This window comes from Callorhinchus milii, unplaced genomic scaffold (assembly GCF_018977255.1).
Source record: "Callorhinchus milii isolate IMCB2004 unplaced genomic scaffold, IMCB_Cmil_1.0 Scaffold1, whole genome shotgun sequence".
NCBI classification, from domain to species: domain Eukaryota; kingdom Metazoa; phylum Chordata; class Chondrichthyes; order Chimaeriformes; family Callorhinchidae; genus Callorhinchus; species Callorhinchus milii.
Window position 1 is genome coordinate 15,353,083 of NW_024704742.1, and position 22,282 is coordinate 15,375,364.

The 22,282-nt window shown below is 41.7% G+C and overlaps 1 protein-coding gene across 3 annotated transcripts in view; it reads right to left on the reverse strand.

Annotated features, from left to right (window-relative positions):
- prdm5 (PR domain containing 5) overlaps positions 1-22,282 on the reverse strand; it is a 152,950-nt gene that overhangs the window by 128,617 nt on the left and 2,051 nt on the right. For all 3 annotated transcript variants that reach the window (XM_042341060.1, XM_007891490.2, XM_007891489.2), the window contains exons 2-3: positions 18,095-18,178; positions 10,568-10,690 (exon numbers count right to left, since the gene is read on the reverse strand). In XM_042341060.1, the coding sequence (XP_042196994.1) occupies positions 10,568-10,690; positions 18,095-18,178 (207 nt within the window). The remainder of the gene's footprint in view (positions 1-10,567; positions 10,691-18,094; positions 18,179-22,282) is intronic.

The window sequence follows — 22,282 nt, forward strand, 5'->3', positions numbered from 1 at the left end:
CAAACTCACTAACCCTTGCACAAAGTAGTTCCTCAATAAATTCTCATTTAAATCCCATAGTCACTATCTATCTTGTAATTATGTCCCCTGGTAATGAACTTCCCAACCATTGGAACATTGTTATTCTTGTTGTTTTGGTGATAATATTGTTTATTCACGTCATGGCTTTTTGTGGGGCATTGCTGTGAGCAAAATGAACTAAGGTGTTTTTGTTCTTTTATTAAAAAAATCTGCTTCTTCCATAATTCATTGTCAACCAAATTAAGATTTAAAATCTCCTCTTATTACTTCTTCCAAGATAATAGCTAACCGAAATAGAATGTAATAGCAATCATAAACCGCTGTGACATTTAGTCGGTCACATCTGGTCAGTTACAAGGCTGAGCAGTCTGCTCTTGGTATTATAGTATATTTTAATGAACTTCTCAAACATAGTACAATTCTCATCCCAGAAATTAAAATATATGTTTTTTTAGAACAATTCAGAGCAGTTCCCGATCCTTCAAACCATGTAAACACGTTCTATACAGGAAACAGAGGGTGGAACAACCCAATCACAGATTTTGCATCAGACATTTAAAACTTTGGAGGTCTGGGTTTGAATCCAAATTAAGCCATTCTGCATGCCCGAGTGGCAGACTGTCAAGCACAATTGGTTTGGATACTCTTAAGCATGGTGATAGGTTTCCGCATGTGTCAAGACGCCTGGATGTCCCCAAAAAATAAAGCACAATGCATTAGGTACCCATCAACAACCTTAACCTTAAAGTAGCCTTATAGATACGGTATAACAGGTTAACAGCCTCTCAGCCCCTAGGCTCTGGAACTTCATCCCCCAGTGCCTTCGCCTTGCTTCCTCCCTTTCCTCTTTCAAGGCCAGTCTCAAGACCTTTCTCTTTGACCGTGCCTTCAGCTCCCCTCTCGACTCTCTACCCCCTCCTCGCTCCCTCCCTTTCTTCCCCTCACCCTGACCATTTCCCCCCTGCTCGGGTCCTGACCCAACGGTCCAGCACCTTGGGATGTCCTCCCGATGTGAAAGGCGCTCTATAAATGGAATCTTGTTGTTGTTGTAAGAGCTATACCTCTAACAGCAAGTCAAAGTCGAAATGGAAATGGAAACAAGATCACACTGGTGTGGCAGGGCATCTACGCTTGTGGTTAAGACAAAAAACAAAGGGAGCTTCACTGTCCATCAGCTGCACTTGACCTGATCCACAAATACTGTATATTGAGAAAAAAGTTGGTACAATTCAGTTGATCAAGAAAATCAATACCACTTCTGAAAACACTGATTGAGAACTTATTCCTGACTATTCCCAGCATCATTACTAGCAGAAATTGTTGAGGAATAACCTGCTCACAGACTCACCTCTCTGACCTATACCTTCCAGTCTTATTCTCCCACCTCTGTGCCCTCAGCTCTTTTAATTCTCATCCCCAGCATTCAGCCAAAAAGTCACAAGAGAGGTTAGAATGAAAAAGGCCTTTCAGCCATTTGATCTCATTCCTTCAACAAATATCCACATTACCACCAAATTTAACATTCAGCTTTTTTGTTTAATGAGTCCAGTGCCCTGGCCTCAACTTCCCTTCTTGGTAATCTGCCCCAGTCATGAATTACCTTCTGGATAAAGAAATACTTCCTGGTGTCTCTTCTGAAATTGTCCTTTGCAACCCTATATCCGTGTTCTTTTGTTATGCTCTCTGGATGCCTCTGAAAGTATTCCTCTGGGTTTACTTCTCAATCCCATTTGAAATCTTTTGTAGCTCTATAAGGTCCTTTCTCTGATGCCTTTTTTCAAGACTGAAAATCCCTTGTTCGTCTAATCATTGCCCGTTGATCTACCATTGGAGATTAACCTAATTTCTCTTCTCTGATTGCCTCTCAGGAAGTGGTAACCAATCTTTTGGTCAATTAGTTAAACTAATAAATATAAGAACATCAGAAACGCTAGACGAAAAGAAGACCAAGGTCCATCTAGTTTGCATTCCACCTTCCTGGTGCATACACATATGTCTCAAACTACCTATATACTATATCCCATAATGTTATTTCCTAAAATAAAACTATGCTAATCTGTGTTTAAAGGAATCAACACTTCCTGCTTCAATTGTCTCCCTAGGAAGCCTGTTCCACAGGTTTACTATTTGCTCATTTCTTCCACAGGTTTACTATTAGCTAACACCCTTGAAAGTCTCTCCTCAAATCCCTTCACTTTTCTCCATTTCACTCTGCCTTCAAAAGCCTCTTAAAAACATAGCTCTTTGAGCTTGCCAGGGTCAACACCCATAAAGATCTCCTTTTTTTTCCTGCTCAGTGATTCCCCATTGTATTTGTGATGCCCTTTGAGACATTCATGCTATATATGGAAGATGCCACGTAAGTGCAAGCTGTTGTTGACTGAACAGACCACCCAACTGCATTCAGGACAGCTGCCAGAAAGGACCAGGACTCAAAGCCAGCCAGCCATGTAAATAATAAGGAAATTGCAAACTGTGCTGCCACAACACTTGATTATTCAGAAAGTCTAGATTCAAAGCACATCATGTCTCAGACCCACTCATAAACTGATGTGCAACTTGCTGTGGATTCAGCATAAAATAAACATTTTTTGAAGAGGTGCTACATGTTTATTCCTCTCAAATATAATGTTACTCAATAGTTAAAAACAAAATTATCTTCAGGTGTTAACAATTTGGTTAATCTTTTAAGTACTCTAACTAATCAAATTTATGGTGGACTACCCGAGTTCTCCAGAGATTATTTGACCGGTCGCTCTCAGGATTAATAATTATTCTGTCAATTCTGGTTCGAATTAGCATCCCTTAGGCAGATTCACATTCACAAGCACTCTCAATATTAGTCATCACACAGACTTTGTCTCTTTGAAGTTGTCCTTTCAGGGTTGTCTCTATTGTTTTATTACTGCCATGGTCTCTGTTGCTTCTAAAGACTCTCAAGTAAAGGTCATACAATCATTACTGCAACAGTCAGTAAAACTGCAACAGCAGATAAATCAATCATTAGAGGTCAGAAATAGGAAAGGAGTGGTTACACTGATAGGGATTTACTATAGACCACCAGATAGCGGGAAGGAGATAGAAGAGCAGATCTGCAACCAGATCACGGACAGATGTAGGGCGAACAGAGTTGTCATAATGGGGGATTTCAATTATCCCAATATAGATTGGCAAAATAGCAGCGTTAAGGGCAAGGCAGAAGAAAGATTCATCAACTGTGTACAGGAAAATTTTCTTGAGCAGTATGTCTCCAGTCCTACAAGGAAGGAAGCATTGCTGGATCTTGTCCTAGGGAATGAAGTAGGTCAGGTTGAACAAGTTTCGGTAGGGGAGCATCTCAGTAACAGTGACCATAATATTATTAGATTTAGATTACACATGAACAAGGACAAAGTAGAGTCAAGGGTGAAAATGCTTGACTGGAAAAGAGCTAATTTTGATGGGCTAAAGAGGGACCTAAAGTTGGTGGACTGGCAAGTAAGAATGGCAGGTAAAACGACTCATGAGCAATGGGAAATCTTCAAAGATACGATAGCTCAGGGTCTAAATAGATATATTCCCACAAACGGGAAATGTGCGAGAACCAAGCCAGCCTGGATGACCAGGGATATTCTGTCTAGGATGAAAAAGAAGAAGATGGCGTACGACAATTGGAAGATGCAAGACACTGAGGATAGCAAAGCGCATTATAGAGAATGCAGGAGTGATCTTAAAAGAGCGATAAAGACAGGCTAAAAGATCGCATGAGAAGAGGTTAGCGGGTAACATAAAGGGGAATCTTAAAATATTTTATAAGCACATAAAGGAAAAAAGGTTAGTTAAAGGTAGGGTGGGGCCAATCAAAGACAATGACGGCAATCTTGTTGTGGAGGCAGAGGGCACGGCTGATGTACTAAACGAGTACTTTGCATCTGTCTTCACAACGGAAACGGATGCCCCAAATGCCACAGTATTGGATGATAGGGTAGAGGACATAGATCAGATTACTATAGACAGAGAGGAAGTTCTGAAAAGATTGACTGGGCTCAAAATTGATAAGTCACCAGGACCAGATGGGTTTCACCCAAGGTTGCTGTGGGAGATACGGGTTCAAATAGTGGAGGCATTGGCCATTATATTTCAATCATCATTGGACACAGGAGTGGTGCCAAGAGACTGGAGAGTAGCTAATGTTACCCCACTCTACAAAAAGGGGCAGAAAGACAAGCCCGGAAACTACAGGCCAGTCAGCCTAACTTCGGTAATAGGAAAACTACTGGAGACCGTAATCCGGGACAAAATAAATCTCTACTTAGAGGAACACGAGGTAATTAGAGACAGCCAACATGGATTTGTTAAAGGCAAATCTTGCCTAACAAATCTAATAGAATTTTTGAAGAGGTGACTGCGAGGGTTGATGAGGGAAATGCGGTGGACATTATTTACATGGATTTTAAAAAGGCTTTTGACACAGTACCGCATAGGAGGTTAATAAAAAAACTGGAGGCCTATGGTATTAAGGGGACAGTAGCCATTTGGATTAGGAACTGGTTTAGGATCCTCATCCTCACCTACAAGGCCATTCACGGCCTTGCTCCCTCCTACCTCTCTGACCTACTATCCCCCTACTTACCTGCCCGTACCCTCCGTTCCTCTGGCTCCAGTCTGTTCCACATCCCCCGCCCCAACCACCCTACCATCGGTGGCCGGGCCTTCAGCCTCTCAGCCCCTAGGCTCTGAAAATCTATCCCCCAGTGCCTTCGCCTTGCTTCCTCCCTTTCCTCCTTCAAGGCCGGTCTCAAGACCTTTCTCTTTGACCGTGCCTTCAGCTCCCCTCTCAACTCTCTACCCCCTCCTCGCCCCCTCCCTTCCCTCCCCTCACCCTGACCATTTCCCTCCTCCTCGCTCCCTCCCTTCCCTCCCCTCCCCTCACCCTGACCATTTACCCCCTGCTCGGGTCCTGACCCAACTGTACAGCGTCTTGGGACGTCCTCCCGACGTGAAAGGCTCTCTATAAATGGAATCTTGTTGTTGTTGTTGTTGTTGGCTGAGTGACAGAATGCAGAGGGTGGTGCGTAATGGGTGTTTCTCGCAATGGAAGAAGGTGTGCAGTGGTGTCCCCCAGGGATCGGTATTGGGACCACTGCTCTTTCTAATATATATTAATGATCTGGACTTGGGCATAGGGAGCACTATTTCCAAGTTTGCAGATGATACCAAGGGGTATCATAGGGTAGTAAATAGTGAAGAAGATTGTGACGGACTGCAGGCAGACATACACAGAATGGTGGAATGGGCTGACATGTGGCAGATGGATTTCAATGTAGATAATTGTGAGGTGATACACTAAGGTAGGAAAAATGATAGGAGGCAATATAGGCTTGGTAGCTCAATCTTAAGGGGGTGAACGTACAGAGAGATCTGGGCGTTCAAGTAAGCGATTCATTGAAGGTGGCAGAGCAGGTAGATAGGGCAGTAAAAAGGGCATTTGGTGTACTGAGCTTCATTAGTAGGGGCATAGAGTATAAGAGTAGGGAGGTTATGCTTAATCTGTACAAAACACGGGTTAGGCCTCAGCTGGAGTACTGCGTCCTGTTCTGGGCACTTTAGGTCTCAGTTGCGAGGCGAGCACACTAACCACTGAGCTACAGGACTCCACAAATTTCCACAGATCTATTGACATGACTTCTGCTTCTTCAATATGACTCTTTCCACAGAAGGAACAGAGGACATGTCTCTTCCTGGGGCTAACAGGCTGTGAATTCAGGTTTCTCAGTTTCAATATTCAGGAAGACAGATGATCCAGACGATGCTATTATTTCAAAAGTTTAAACTGGCATTATGTATGTTCACCTATAGATTTCTTATCACCTCAATCCTTACCAAGTTCTACAGCCAGGATTGATTTCAGGATTTAAGTCCTTGTTTTCAAATCCTTTCACAGCTTCAATGCATCCTACATGTACAATCTTCTCGATCCTATGCCCCAGCCTAGACTCTCCATAGTTCTGAATGTCTAATTGCACAAGCCTCACTCTCTCTGCTCCACTCACAGAGGTGACACTTTCAGTCACCACCCTTTTTTGATTTTCATCAGCACTGCAAAATGGTGAGGTTTTAATCTGTCCACCAAAAGTGTAACATTGCCACCAGCAAACAAAACCTTAAAAATATATTCAAAACGCAAAGTACTGGAGATGCTGGAATAATAATAATAATCCTTGCATTTGGTATAGCGCTTTTCAGATCGGGAGGATATCCCAAAGCGCTTCACAGAACACACTGTAAAGTGAATTGACTGTATATTTGTGGGCGAACGCGGTAGCCAATTGCGCACAGCAATGTCCCACAAACAGTCGTAGATTGAAAATGACCAATTTATTATTGTTTTTGGTTTTGGAGGGATTATTATTAGGTGTGTGGAGCAAGGAAACTTGCCCAAGGTTTCGCCCTGCCTGGAATTGAACTCAGGTCTCTCGCTTGCAAAGCGAGTGCTCTAACCACTGAGCTACAGGACTCCACAAGTTCTGACTGCAGCGTGGAGACAGCAGACCTATGGATCTATCACATGGAAATCTGAAACAAAAGTCACTGGGAACACTCAGCAGGTCAGGCAGCATCTATGGAGAAAGGAAAATGAGTCAACGTTTTGGGTCCACGACCCTTCAACAGAACCCACTTCAGACGAAGGGTCATGGACCCGAAATGTGGACTGATTTTCCTTTCTCTGTAGATGCTGCCTGACCTGCTGAGTGTTCCCAGCGACTTCTGTTTTTGCCTTAAAATTATATTCTTTTGAGAATTTGAGGCAACAGTGAAAAACAAGTTCTGACTGCAGCGTGGAGACAGCAGACCTATGGATCTATCACGCTTTGATCAGTGAATACCTAATCTCTTTATTACTTATTATTATCAAGATAAATCAGATATTGAAATGTCTCAAAGTACTTCACAGGATTTTGCAGTGAAGTGCAGTGACTGCTTTGTTCTCGAATGTGGCAGCTAATTTGTGCAAAGCAATGTCCCACAAACAGTCATGAGTGAATGAGCGATTTTATCTGGGGAATCGTTGGGCTGGATACCATGAAAACTTCCTTCTCTTTTTGAGTAGTGCCATGGAATCTTTATCTTCCATCTGAACAGGCAGACTGGACCTCCATTTAACATCTCATGTGAGGACTGCACCTCTAACAATACAGCTGTCCACTAACACAGTATTGAAGTATCAGCCTAGACCAGTGGCCAATGTTTTTGGTTAGTGAACAAAATCAATTTTTTTGATTGAATATTTATTGATTTATGGCTCCCGGGTCATGAGTTGACCACCACTGGCCTAGTCTATGAGCCCAAAGACTCAATGACCCTTATAACTCAGAGGCACAAGTGTTACCAACTGATCTTTGGTGTTTACACTGGGTAATCCCCATTATATATTAATAAGGAAAACATTTGCATTTTGTATTTTTATCAACCAGAATACAATAATAATAATGATAATAATAATAATCCTTGAATTTGATATAGCACCTTATCACATCTTTAAGACATCTCAAACACTTCACAGAATATATTGTAAAGTGAATTAACTGTATGTTTTGTGGGCAAAGCACAGCAGCCAACTGTGCACTGAAACAGTCATGGATTTTTTTTAAGGGATTATTATTTTCGGAAAAGCGATCCGCAAATCGACTAACAAGCAGATTCCTACTTATTGCTAGGTGAACAGAGGCATATGGAGTAAAGAAATTTGCCTAACATTTTGGCCTGCCCAGGAATTGAACCCAGGTCCTCTCCCTTGCAAGGCAAGTGCTCTAACCAATACTCCACAGGACTGCTCAATATGCAATATAGCCCCCTATTCTCCACAAACAGGATGTCCGACCACCACCCACTGTTATATAAAGTTTGCTGAGTACAATAGACAGCATGTACTCCTGAGAGTTCCAATAAGATGTTCTGCCAACGTGAAAGGCGCTATATCAAATGCAAGTTATTACTTTGATAATAAATGAGTCATGCATTTCCAGACCACAGTAAGATCTCATTTTGAGGGCTTGTTGTGTTTTATAATTGATTTAATTAATACGGCAGGTGGATCTCTGCTGAAAGTTTATGCCTGGCTTGTGCATGAAGCTGTTCCACAGAAGAGACAGCCAGGATCAACAACAAACATTCATCCCACTGTTCCTCAGCATTGAAGACAATGGGGAACACGCACAATTGAAAGGGATGAGAGATGGATTCAATTTCTCCTGGAAAAACAAACAAATGACAGAATCAATCTGCACCCTCAATAATATGCATCTGTATTCCGACACAGAAATAAACATTAATAACTTTGATTTATCACTGACAAAGTTGTTTAGTATTCTGAAGCTAAGATGCTGGAATATTGATTTATGTTTGGAGTTTAGAACATGAATTTACTTAACGTTATATCCCAGCACCCTGGGACGTCTTTCCAACATGACGGGCGCTCTTCAAGTGTAATTTGTTGTTGGTGTTTTATTCAAAAGCCTTTCCTAATGCTATCAGCTCTAACTTTGCTTGGTGAATTTTGTGCCAGCATCAAGATATGTGAAGTTAGTGCTGGGAATTCAGTCACTTTCCCACCAAATATCTGTATCAAATATTCCCAGGCCAGTAAAACGTTTTCAGATGCTGAGAAAAGGTCAATTCTCTGTGGCATTCTCAGCAGTACCCTAGAGTAGCTGAGCCAGGCAGGTCCACAGTACCCCAGGGCACTGCTGATGAATGACTATCCAGCCTGGCTCATCAACAGGACTTGAGAGGCAGACCAGTCACTGGGAGCAGAGATTCTTTTCACTCAACTCCTGCTCATCCTACAAGCCAACCCATTAACAGGAAGGGTGGTCCTAGAGGACAAAGAGCAAGCTTGACTGACAGTGCTTTCAATGGCAAGCTATGTGGGTTTTAGCAGATTGAACCCCAGCAGTACTTCAATGCTCACTTTGGGATCCCCAAGTCTAGTCTCGTGCCTAATATTCTCTGGAATTAGGTAAGCAGAGGGCATCCCTGCCAGGAGATGGTAAGTGTTCCATTCCAGATACAGAACTTTCTATGTGTAGATGGCATACATATGTAAAACACTCAGTCTCGTTTGGATACTCTAAAGCAGGTTGGGCATGTATAGGACACTTGCCTGACAAAAAAAACACACTCACATACAGCACCTCGCACAACCACATGGCCACTCACACACCACACATACAAATTCACACAGAACACTTCACACGCAGTAGTGCGCTCAACATCAGTTCAGTCAAAATAACAATTGATGATAATTTCCTAACCAAATAGAAAAGGCAGGTAATGTTGAAATGTATAGTGTTTAATAGACTTTGTACTATAAATCTCAGACATTCAAAAACTTCGCTTGAACCACCTTGAGACGTCAAAATGATTTGGGATGTTTTGAAAAATATATTTTAAAATAAAAAAACAATAGAAATTGACTATTTAATGTTGTCATCAATTCATTTGCTGTATTGTAAATGAACTTCCCTTTAACAATAAGTGACAAGTTCATGTCATCACTTTGAGAGAAACAATTGATTTCTGAACATTATCATATAACTGCAAACTGTCATTTTAGAAATTGCTCTCCAAATATTAATTTGTTAAGCCGCTTATCTAAACATGCCTTTGCTTGCTTTACATCCACTTTTTTCACTTGTCTGTTGAGTGAAGATAGCCGAAACAGACAGTGTTTATTGCAGTGCTGACAGATCCTGAATCTCCAATGCTTCATTAAGACAAGTTTTTTAAAAAAGAAGTGAGACCTTAAGACCATTTCTTTTACTTTGCAACTAAATGCATCTCAACCTTTCATTGTCTGGGCCTACATTCCGTGTCTGACTGGCTCAATTAATAGCTAAGCTTCGCATCAGGCTTTGAGAATCATAGTACCCACAAACAGCCATGAGGTGGATGACCAATTTTATCTGGAGAACTGTTGGCCAGGACAGCATAAGAAACTCCTTTCTCTTTTCAAATAGTGCCATAACATCCAACTGAACAGGTAAATGGGACCTTGGATTTAACAGCTCATCCATAGGTCAGCAACTCTAACAATGAAGCACTCCCCCAACTCTGCACTGGAGTATCAGCCTTATCCATGAGCTCAAAATCCCGATCTAGGGATTCGACTCAGAGGTGAGAGGACTACCGCTGAGTCAGGCAAAGCAAAGAGAAAATATGGAATCTTTAATAATGACTAAAACTTATCAGGGAATTGACTTTACTGTAGATTCAAGGTAGCAACATTACGGATTTTCAATGAAACATTGGATTTCAGGTGAAGAAAGTAATTGCTGCATTTTCTCTGGGACATAATGCAATTCAATTCCAGAATAAAGGATGTTCCTTTGTAAATATAGCTGCTGAATTATAAAATGGAATGCAATAATGCAGCTGATTCCTAACAACTACTTATATTGATACAGCCCCCTTCAGGTGGGATAACATCTCAGAGCAATTCACAGCATATAAATAGATGCAACTCTTAATAACATCTAAAAGGTTCATTAAAAATTGCTGATTGTACCTGAATAGCAGCCAGATTCTTGTGCTCTTGTGTGGGAGCCTGATGGACAAAACGCAGCCAATTTGAATGCCGTGGATTGCTGGCATCCAGGATGTAGAGCACTTCTCCTTTACTCCCACGTACCTGCAAACATCAAGGAAAATCTCAGGAGTGGTCTTATAATAATAATATTAATAATCCTTGCATTTGATATAGCGCCTTATCAGGTGTTCGAGATGTCTCAAAGTGCTTCACAGAATATACTGTAAAATGAATTGACTGTATATTTTGTGGGTGAAACATGGCAGTCAATTGCGAACAGCAGTATCCCACAGACAGTTGTGGATTGAGTGATCAAATTTTTTTGAAGGAATTCAGAAAGTCTTCCGTCTATTGCAGAAATAACAAAATGACATTGAACAGAAGAGGATTTCAAAACAGATCAGCGCTCCTTCTCAGAATAGATAGATGTTAAGTACACCCAAACACACTATGCAGCAATATAACAAACATGCTCTCCTTTGCATGAACTAACCTCTGGAAAATGCAAGTGGTTTTTACTATCCACCAATGAAGCCAGGCATATTGCCATGACAACATACAGATAAAGCATGAATTTAGTTTCTATTTTGTCAGCAGAAAGTTAGTGTGAATGCAATTTGTGTACACACCAGACAAAGTAATAATGAAAATCTGTACACTGCCTCTGCAAAAATAAATGTTAAGAAAAATACATTTCATTTTCCACCCAGACTCAGAAATATGTTTCAAAAAGAGGTCAGATACCATCACTAAATGGCAGGAAATTTAGACTGCAGGGATCAGGGGAATATTCAAGGGAGCAGTTAATTTTTGTGTCATTACCAACTCAATTATTGCTGGTATCATGCAGGCTCCATCTGGAAGCCCATTTTCTGGTTTGTGGCCAACAAACAGAAGAATGGAATACCTCTGACTTGGATATATTCTGTTCTCCACATTATGGCTTCAGTAATTGATATTTCCTGTCACTAGTCCTGGGGTATCAGAGCAAATTGTAGTGCCCCCTTCTTCCCTATCCCTCCAACTATCCCCCTCGCGGGGGGAGGGGGCATAAGCAGGGTCTACTTGAAGCAGAACTGGCTCCAAGGTGACACGGTTGGCAACAGAATATCAAAATCGAGCCAACCCTCTGTGGTAGTCTCGGTAATCCATTTCCTGAGCCAGGAGCATCTGCAGTACTCAAGGGGACTGTGGATGAGAGTACAGCAGGGCTTGGAGGGGCAGAGATTCTTCCCACTCAGCCCCTGTTAATGCTGCAAGCCAAAGCCCTTAAAGGGTAATGTGGTCCTAGCTGGACAAGCAGTGGGAAAGCTTACCGCATAGCAATATCAATGGTGAGCTATGAGGTTTTAGCTGGTTAGTCTCCGGCAGTATCTCAACGTACACTCTGGGACTACCAAACCGTAGCAATTGCCAACCTGCACCTAATACTCTCAGGCATTAGGCAATTCCATTAGGTAAGTAGGTAAGCAGGATGTGACCCTCCAGGGAGAGAATATGCATTCCATTCCAATAAATATCTCTGGAATTTCCATGTATAGGTGGGATCATTGAACTCTCAGTTTGGTTCGGATAGTCTTAAGTTAAGCATGGTGATGGGTTTCTGCATGTATCAGATGTGTCAGACACCCAGTTAACCAAAATAAAACCTCCAACTGAGATCAGTTATTGGAGCATAGTGGAGATATTGAACCCAGGAGCACCCCAGTCTATATGGCTCAGTATCTAGTCACCCAGTGCACTCACTTACCTTAGAAGCTTTATCTGCTCATTCTGTATGCTTCAGTTTTCCTCCTCCCCCATTCACTGGGGCCTGCTTCATGTCCCCACTATTCTACCCCACCATTGGTAGGTGATCTTTCAGACACTTTGTCCCAGTCTGGAATTCTTCTTTGGTTGTACCTTTGGCTAACTCTTACTTACCCCTACGATCTCCCACCCTACTCAAACTCCCACTTGGTTTTCTGCAAAGCACTTTGGAACCTTCTCCTATGTGAAACAGTTACAGATTGTTGCCGTTGTTGAGTCACACTTTCAGTTTGAGTGGGACTAAAACAGGAGTTCCATTTTGTTATTGAATCAGAAGACCTCTCCAGCTCGATTTACAATCAACGAAAGAGCTCAATCTTGCTTGTTAGCTTTCTGGTGTACATCCTTAAAATAAATATTGGCTTTCCATCATGTTAGAGATATTGTTCTGTCCCCCTTATAACAAATTGAATTTATATAGCTCCCTTCAAGCAGGATAGCATCTTGTAGGGCTTAACATGATGCAGATCTGGGAATAAAGTAAAGGTGACCGTAAACACAGTCGAAAAGAAAAGTTAAGATGGTGTAGGAGGGAGCAAGGCAGAGGAATTGAGGCTTGATTAACTCACTGTTATTCAATTACTCAATGCCCCCAACGTGAAAGGGGAGGTGACCGTAAGCATGGTAGAAGAGAAAAGGGCATGGTCAAAGAGAAAAGGCCTATATAAATGTAAAATGCATTTTATTGTTGCCCCCTCCTATCTCGGTTTCACACTTACCAATTATAACCTCAACAACAAAACAATCTTCTGTCTCATGCTAATGGGTTTATAGATTAACATTAATTGAAGCGATTGAAAATCTTTCCTCTTTTGACCTAAACATAGAAGCATTTTTATTACCAACATCTGGGTTTTACTGCGACAAATAACTCAACATAACAATAATAACAATAGCAATAATCTTTGAATTTGATACAATGATACAGTACCTATAACATTGAGAATTTCTCAAAGCTCCACAGTAATTACGACTGAATCTATTGACAATGTATTTGGTACGTTAGTGCAGCACCCAATTTGTGCACAGCAATGTCCCATAGTCAGCAGGTGAATAACTGCTTCATCTGGACGATTGTTGGCCAGGACCCTGAGAGAAACTCCTTTCTCTCTTCTAACAATGTCTTTAACATCCACCTGAACTGAACAGGCAGACGAGAACTCAGTTTAAAGTCTCATCTGAAGGTTGGATTTTGTGGGTGACAGAGCTGGGGAGACCAAAGACCATATAAATGTAAATTGTACCGGTATCGATTCTTTTTCTTAGAATTTATCAATTTTTTTTTAATGCATGTAAAGTGTCATAAGAACAGTGTGCAACAGCAAAAATCTTATTGACAGAGATGAACGTCTCAAATAACTTGACTGTTGGACTGCTTGGGAGTACAGGGTGAAATGCGTGAGATGTTCTGGGTGCAGAAATACCTGTCATTCAAGGCATGACCCCGACCATAACCTAGTTTAGCAGTTTAGTAAAAATGGTTTAGTTCAGTAAAACAGTGATTCATCAAAGAATGATATGATAAATTGAAGAATTTATGAATTGATGAAATATATTCTTTTACACACGGTGACAAATTACTTCCTCCTGCTGGAAGTCTGTCCAAATGTTTGGACGTTGTGCATTATGAATTCTTCCATTTTTCCCGTTTGTGGTTTGATCTGTTTCACCAACTACATGATCATATGAGCACTTTCTCTCTCTCTTTTGTTATAAAGAAAACCGAGTTAAGGAAGTCACCAACGCACAATAAAGGCATTTGGGGAGGGGTGGAATAAATTGCAAGCGAAGTCTGCTCAGACTCCCAGAAGGATTGCATGATTTCCATCTCCCAGACGGTTGTATTTTGTGCACGACAACCACTGGTTTCAGTTGACTGCATTTATTGTGCCCTCAACGCGAAGGGTGCTTTAGAAATGCAATTTGTTCTTGTTGTTGTTTATAGCCACATTCATCCTTGTCCAATTTTATAACCTAATACAATTAGTTGTCTCCTTTCACAACAACAATATTTTCGATATTGACAAACAACGATAGCAACTTTTTCGACCAATTTGCCCATTGACCTTTTTTTAAACCGGATATTGTGGGCTTTATAGATTTGCAATTTGCCATTTCATGAATCTTACAAGTCTGGGCTAATCCAGCTAGTCTCGGCCACAAGGGCACTACAATTGGCCTCAGTGCCTCTGGGAGAGAGGGCAGAGCAACATGGAACAAAATCTGTGCAAGATTTTCTCCTCTTCTCTGCTAAAGGTGCTAATTCTCAGCCAGAGAACTACAATTGGCCTATCATCAATGAATTTAGGAAGAGGGAATAGAGAGGCCCAAGTGAAGGGAGGAGTGGAGCTCATGTAAATACCAGCACAGACTAGTTGGGCCAAATGACCCGTTTCCACGCCGTATCTCTCCATGTAATACTCTATATAATTCTTGCTAGGATTCAGGGCCATGGAGGATGTTCTTAACATGCCAGGCAGCACTAGAAGCAAGGAAGATACCACTCTACACGATGTTCAATAACGGGTTCAAAGCACACCCAAGTTATAATCAGTTATAATGTGGAGTCCTGTAGCTCAGTGGTTAGAGCACTCGCTTTGCAAGTGAGAGATCTGAGTTCAATTCCAGGCAGGGCGAAACCTTGGGCAAGTTTCCTTACTCCACACAGAGCCTAATAATAATCCCTCCAAAACTAAAAACAATAATTAAATTGGTCATTTTCAATCTACGACTGTCTGTGGGACATTGCTGTGCGCAATTGGCTGCCGCGTTCGCCCACAAATATACAGTCAATTCACTTTACAGTGTGTTCTGTGAAGCGCTTTGGGACGTCCTCCCGACGTGAAAAGCGCTATATCAAATGCAAGGATTATTATTATTATTAGACACGTGCCAAACAGTGCATATTATAATAGGGTTAGCCACCATAGAGTTATTCAACAGAATGTATGAATGTTAAACGGAGACATGTGAATGTGGCAGCACAAATGTTGAAGCTGGGCTTCAGCATACACAGCAAACTGCTCTCAATTTATTTATTTTAGTTAATCCCCGCATAATACTACATTTTCATGGCATCATTTGGCCTTTCAAATGCCTTAGAAATTCTTTGGGACTGGTTATGCAATTGGATCTTTAATAGAATTTAATAGAATAGAATTCAAAACCAAAACAAAGAAAGAACACATTTGTAACACCTCATCATGCCAAAATGTCTCAAAGCTCTTCACAAGTAATTATTATCAATGTAATGACTTTTTGTATGTGTGCACCTGATGTTCTTTGTCCTAGAAGTGCTAGTAGGAGTGGGAAATATAAGCCAGGTTTCCTGCTCCTGCATGCTTTAATTCTAAAAGTGAAATAGCTTTACTACTAGTGGTATAAACTGAAGTTAACACAGTTTTGATAACATAGCCTGTATTGTTTAACTACAGCCTTACAACTAATCATAAATGCCATAGATCCTGCTATTTGTTACAACATCACACAAAAAACTTTTAATGTTCCCTTATCCTTAAACTAGACACAGAAGTAATCAAACTGGTGAAATAGCCTCTAATGCCAGATTGTAGTGGTCTTAAGTCCCGTAGTGGTAGAACAGTTTGTTCTGCAAAATACTTTTCTCTTTCAGATTTTGATTGTGAACCTGCAGTAGATTTCCAGCATTTTATTTCAGATTTCCAGTATTGTGATTACAGTATTTTGATTCCGTTATTAGAAATAGAACATGTCTAGGAGCCTAACTAAGGCTATGGGCACACTCCTGGACTGCCAAAAACACTTCAAAGCTACTTTGTTTTTGGTCACACATCTTATAAACATCACCAAGTATAACTTTCAACTTTAGTCTCACAAGATAATTTGTTCAGCCTGAATTTCTGACCTGTGCAAGATGATGAACTAAGGTAGATTACAAATACATCTTCAAGGGTATTTGTGTTGGGCCACTGGTAGGGGTGAGTCCTAAATCTGATGTTCAAATCCAAAGTTATCTGAACAGGAACTCTTCGGAATAATTATTCTGAAGCTCAATTCAGATCCATCTATCATTTAAAATGAAATAATAGGTTCCCTGTGCATAAAGTAGTTTGCGGGTTCACACACAGACCCTCTTCAAGTGCAGATTATCCTGCGGAATCTTTGTACTTTCTTCATCGCTTTGATGTCCTTTCCATAATAAGGTACCCCAAACTAGATGCAATACTCAATTGTACCATGACTAAATTCTTACTTACAGATTTACAGCAATGAAAGAATGAAAGAAAATATTCAGGAAACACTGAAAAATCAGTTGAGAAAGCAGGATGTCCACTGTATAAATGTGTAAGAACTGAAATGGCAGAGGTCTAATTTAGTAAACAGCCACATTTCATTGTAGTTTCATTCACCTTGTTCTGTAACGTGGAATACTTCAGCATGGAACTCTATTCATAGGAGACACATTTTTCTCCACTGTGTGTACAATCCGCATCACAATCAGAATCCCTTTTTCACATGAAAGTGTTTGAGAAGAAAAGGTTTAAATTCCTTATTTACTCTTGACCACCTAAAAAGATAGACAGAGAGTACCCCAAAGAACTCAATCATCAATTATCACACAATCCCATTAGAAAAGCACTCAATCCTAGATGTTACTGCCATTTTACAATAATTTCATGGATGGTTGAAAATGGAGACAAAGAGATTACAAGTCATCACGCAAGAAACTCTGAACTTCGAATTCAAGATCCTCACCCTCACCTACAAGGCCATTCACGGCCTTGCTCCCTCCTACCTATCCGACCTACTATCCCCCTACCTACCCGCCCGTACCCTCCGTTCCTCTGGCTCCGGTTTGCTCCACATCCCCCACCCCAACTGCCCTACTATCGGTGTCCGGGCCTTCAGCCTCTCAGCCCCGAGGCTCTGGAACTCCATCCCCCAGTGCCTTCGCCGCTTCCTCCCTTTCCTCTTTCAAGGCCGGTCTCAAGACCTTTCTCTTTGACCGTGCCTTTAGCTCCCCTCTCGACTCTCTACCCCCTCCTCACTCCCTCCCTTCCCTCTCCTCACCCTGACCATTTCCCCCCTGCTCGGGTCCTGACCCAACTGTACAGCGCCTTGGGACGTCCTCCCGACGTGAAAGGCGTTCGATAAATGGAATCTTGTTGTTGTTGAACTAGATGTGTTTGATCTTTCACAAGTGGGATTAATGTATAATATATAATATAAAATTGGAGTCCTGTAGCTCAGTGGTTAGAGCACTCGCTTTGTAAGCGAGAGACCTGAGTTCAATTCCAGGCAGGGCGAAACCTTGGGCAAGTTTCCTTACTCCACACGCCTAATAATAATCCCTCCAAAACCAAAAACAATAATAAATTGGTCATTTTCAATCTACGACTGTTTGTGGACATTGCTGTGCGCAATTGGCTGCGCGTTCGCCCACAAATATACAGTCAATTCACTTTACAGTGTGTTCTGTGAAGCGCTTTGGGACGTCCTCCCGACGTGAAAAGCATTATATCAAATGCAAGGATTATTATTATTAAAATAAAGAAATAAATATATTTGGCTGGGTGGGGAATACAGAGCAAAATAAACTGAGAGAAAAAGCACTTCCAAATGGAGTGGGAGGAATATAAATAAATGTTTATGCAAAAAGGATTAACGGACTGAGACTCTTTGTGACCTGTGATTTGGTGCAGTAATAGGAGCCATTACCTCCCACATCAGCCTGGGATCCATGGTTTCATCCAGTTCAAGGGGCATTCTCTTCTCCCCAGCAAAGGGCCCAAACTTTTCTCCCTATCGAGAAAGAGAGAACAAGAGTTTATTACAATGATAGATTGAGCCTCCAGAGGGAGGAAAAACAGATCTGCACTAACCTGCGTTTGCTTCAACTCCCAATTTGCAAAACAAATACTCAGGTTACAACACATAATATTGTTCTGATTATCTTTAACGGGCAATATAAATCACAACAACTCTTGCAGTCAATCAGCCGCAAGTATCTCACAAATAGAAGTCATGATGTTTTTTACGACACAACCTGAGACACAAACACTGTTGAAAAGAACAGGCATCCTTTCAAGAACCAATCTGAAGATTTACTGATTGATTTCCAGCATCCACAGTCTATCAGTCATTCCTATTGAAAGGTAAATGTTTGAAAATTTTAAATCTTCTGTACTTCCCGAAACAGTAAACCTGAGCAATTCTTAAATCCATTACTGTCTAGTTTGATGAGCTGGTTCACTTTAGAAGACAAATTAGAAATGCATTTCTTTACTAGCCAACGATAATGCCATGGACAGAAAAGAGAGCACCTGCAGTAATAAATTGCTGGCAGTGAGATGGAAACAGAAGGACAAAAGCTAATGTGTTTCTCATTCTCATACATAAAAAGCCTTTTAATTCTGCAGTGTTGTGTTCATACCATCCATTTTAGTTTTTAAGTGTTGTCAAATTACACAAGATAAATCTGAATGAAAGGTGCTCTGAAGGCATTACATTAAATCTTGTCAAGCTAATCTGAATTGTGCCTAGTTTAGATTATTTGGTACACAAACCTCTTATTTATTTTCCTGCAAAAGACATATTGAATCACTGATAGCTACGTAACTACTTTCTTGAGCCTCTCATAGATGAAGGTGGAACCGCCGAACTTCAAAATTGAAGACAACTTTCTGCTGATAAGGAGACAATTTATAGAGAAGTCCAAACCCAAAGTATCTTGAAACACAGTCAACTCACAACTGTTTATGGGACACTGCTGTGCGAAATTATCTGCAGTGTTTGACCCACAAAATACACAAAAAATTCACTTGACAGTATATTCTGTGAAACGCTTTGAGATGTCTTGAAGACGTGATAAGGCGCTACATCAAATGCAAGGATTATTATTATTATGATTATTATCTGTGAACAGCAAACCCTGGTTTCTTTGGGGCTATAAATCCTTTAATTTTCTGTGCTTATTTTAACAGCAGGATGAATTTCCCCCAAGTCAGATGATTTGTCCTGGGGGTGGGAGGGGAACCAATTTGAAATGCAAAGAGTAAGTCTTTGCCAAATAATAAGAGGTTCTACCCATTCACAGAAAACAGCTGTTTGTCCTTGGTTGGTTAGAAACCTCATGTTTCTTGGTAAGATAAAGGAAAGGTAAAGAAAAGGTCCAAAAGCCCCTTCCCTCCTGACTGACAAAGCTCCAAGAAAGTGGACAAGACCACTCACAATCAGTGCTAATAGGATAAGACAGGGTGGTCCAACCTTAATGGCAAACAATGATGTCACGGACAGAGGATACAGCACCTGCAATAAATTATTGGAAGTAAGATGGACAAAAGCTCAAGGACAAAAGCTAATGTCTTCCTCGTACATAAAAAGCCTTTTAATTCTTCAGTGTTGTGTTCATACCATCCATTTTAGTTTTTAAGTGTTGTCAAATTGCACAAGTTAAATCTGAGTGAACTGAAAAAAAGTACTCTGAAGGCCACCATGAATCTTGTCTTGCTAATCTGAACTGTGCCAAGTTCAGATTATTTGGTACACAATTTCATCTATTTTCCTGAAAACAACGTATTGGATCACTGATAGCTAAGTAACAACTTTCTTGGACCTTTCATACATGAAAGTGGATCCACCACTTTGGCTGCTGAGAGTAGGATGCTGGATTTGAGAAACATCAGCAGTATTTTGTCCTCTTTGGTCAGAGCCCCTGCTGACCATCTCCTGATTGGCTAAGGGGCTGCAAGTCACCTGTATTTGCTGATCAGGCAATGAAGTTGGGAATGGTTCACAGGCCAGATAAATACCACCCTTAGGCCACCAGTTGGACCACCTTGGGATAAGGAATCAGTCCTCAAGAGATACAATGCCATGTGTGGATGGGACAAACCTGATTGTCTTTTTATCATCAATGTACTTGACAATCTTATGTCCTTGCAGTTTTCCCCCACTGACAATTTTGACTTCATGTGGAATATCCTGGAATGAACAAACTAGCGTTCAGTTACCTGGAGCAGGAGCAGGATTCGATGGCTGAAGGAATTTAGCAACGGTCAACTCAGGATAAGTTGATATCTTTTATTGCAGTCACTTGTGAGGACAGAAGTGCCATATCCAAAATGCCACTTGTATTTAACTTCACCACTCATGGTTTGAAGGTGAGCAGAATCAAATTTGTACAGTACAGGGTGGTGAATTTTACGTGGCAGACTATCATCTACAAGGGTCAATGATCCAGTGGAAAGGAAATTTTCCCAATTATATAATGGAAATGCAAGGTCGTAGCCCAAATGTTTCAGTGGAGAGGATAATGCCCAACTCCAGACAGGCCAATAGAGATAGCATTGAAGCTTCTCAATGAGCTTCCTATTCCTTCTGACCCAGAAACAAAATCATTACCCACGGGATTCAGTGTCAAGCAACCTACATCTATCTGCTCCTAACTGATCTAGCAAGGTGAGCAACATGATTATAAGGGCTCTGAGATGCTGTCCAGCAAGTTTGTCTTATCTTCTAACTGTTAGAAAATGTGACAAGGATATTTCCACGCAGGTCAAGGAGTTCATTTTGCAGTGCAGATGAGATTGTAGGTAAAACATTTATTAATTGAAACATCTCAAAGTGCTTCATAGGGTTTTGCTGTGTAGTTGTAGATAACACAGCAGCCAATGTGCATGCAGCAATGTCACAAAAACAGCCACTATTTCACTTACAAAATACACAATCAAATTACTTTGCACTATATCCTGTGAAGCATTTTAGATATCTCAATGATAAGATAAGGCGCAGTATCGGAATGCTCCAGGACACTACCCTGCATGAACAACAACAACAAGATTACATTTGTATAGCGCCTTTCAAGTTGGGAGGACGTCCCAAGGCGCTGGACAGTGTACAACATTTCAAACCCGAGCTGGGATGAAGGGGGGGGAGAAGGGAAGGGAAGGGCTTTGGCCGATGCGATGGCATGGTCGAAGTGGAGGGTTTTGAGGCGGACTTGAAGGAGGCTAAGGAGGGGGTGAGGCGGAGTGAATGGAGCAGGCTGGAGCCGGCTAAGCGGAGGGAGCGGGCAGGTTGGTAAGGGGTTAGGAGGTCGCAGAGGTAGGGTGGGGCGAGGCCATGGAGGGTTTTGTATGGGAGGAACAGGATCTTGAACTGGATCCTCTGAAGGATAGGGAGCCAATGGAGTCGGGCGAGAATGGGGGAGATGGGATCACAGAGTTTGGTGCGGGAGAGAACACGGGCTGCAGAGTTCTGGATTATCTGCAGCCTGTAGAGGGAGGAGTTGGGAAGGCTGACAAGCAGGGTGTTTGCAGTCGAGCCTGGAGGTGATGAAGGCAAGAACAAGTGTTTCAGCGGCCTGAGGGGTGAGATGGAGGTCGGGCGATGTTACGGAGGAGAGGGAAGGCAAAGCAGGTCATGGCTTAGATGTGGAGAAGAAAAGACAGTTGAGGGTCGAACAAGACACCAAGGTTCCTGACTGGCTTGGTGATTTGAAGTGTGCAACCATGGAGGCTGATGAGGCCAGAGCCTGAGTTGCAGAGGTGCTAGTGTGAGCCAATCGGGAGGGCCTCAATCTTGTTCACATTTAACTGTAGGAAATTTGCCCTCATCCAGGACTTGATGTCTGACAAGCAGTCTGTCAGGACAGCAGTGGTTCTGGAGTTGAGGGTGGAGGTAGAAAAATAGAGTTGGGTGTCATCCACATACATATAGAAGTTGACCCCATGTCTACGGATGCAGTCACCAAGGGGGGAGCATGAAGATATTAAAGAGGAGAGGGCCAAGGACAGAGCCCTGGGGGACGCCAGATGTGACAGTGCGGGGGCTGGAGGAGAAACCATTAGAGGCAACAGAGTGGAGACAGTGGGAGAGATAGGAATCAAACCAGGCAAGGGCAGG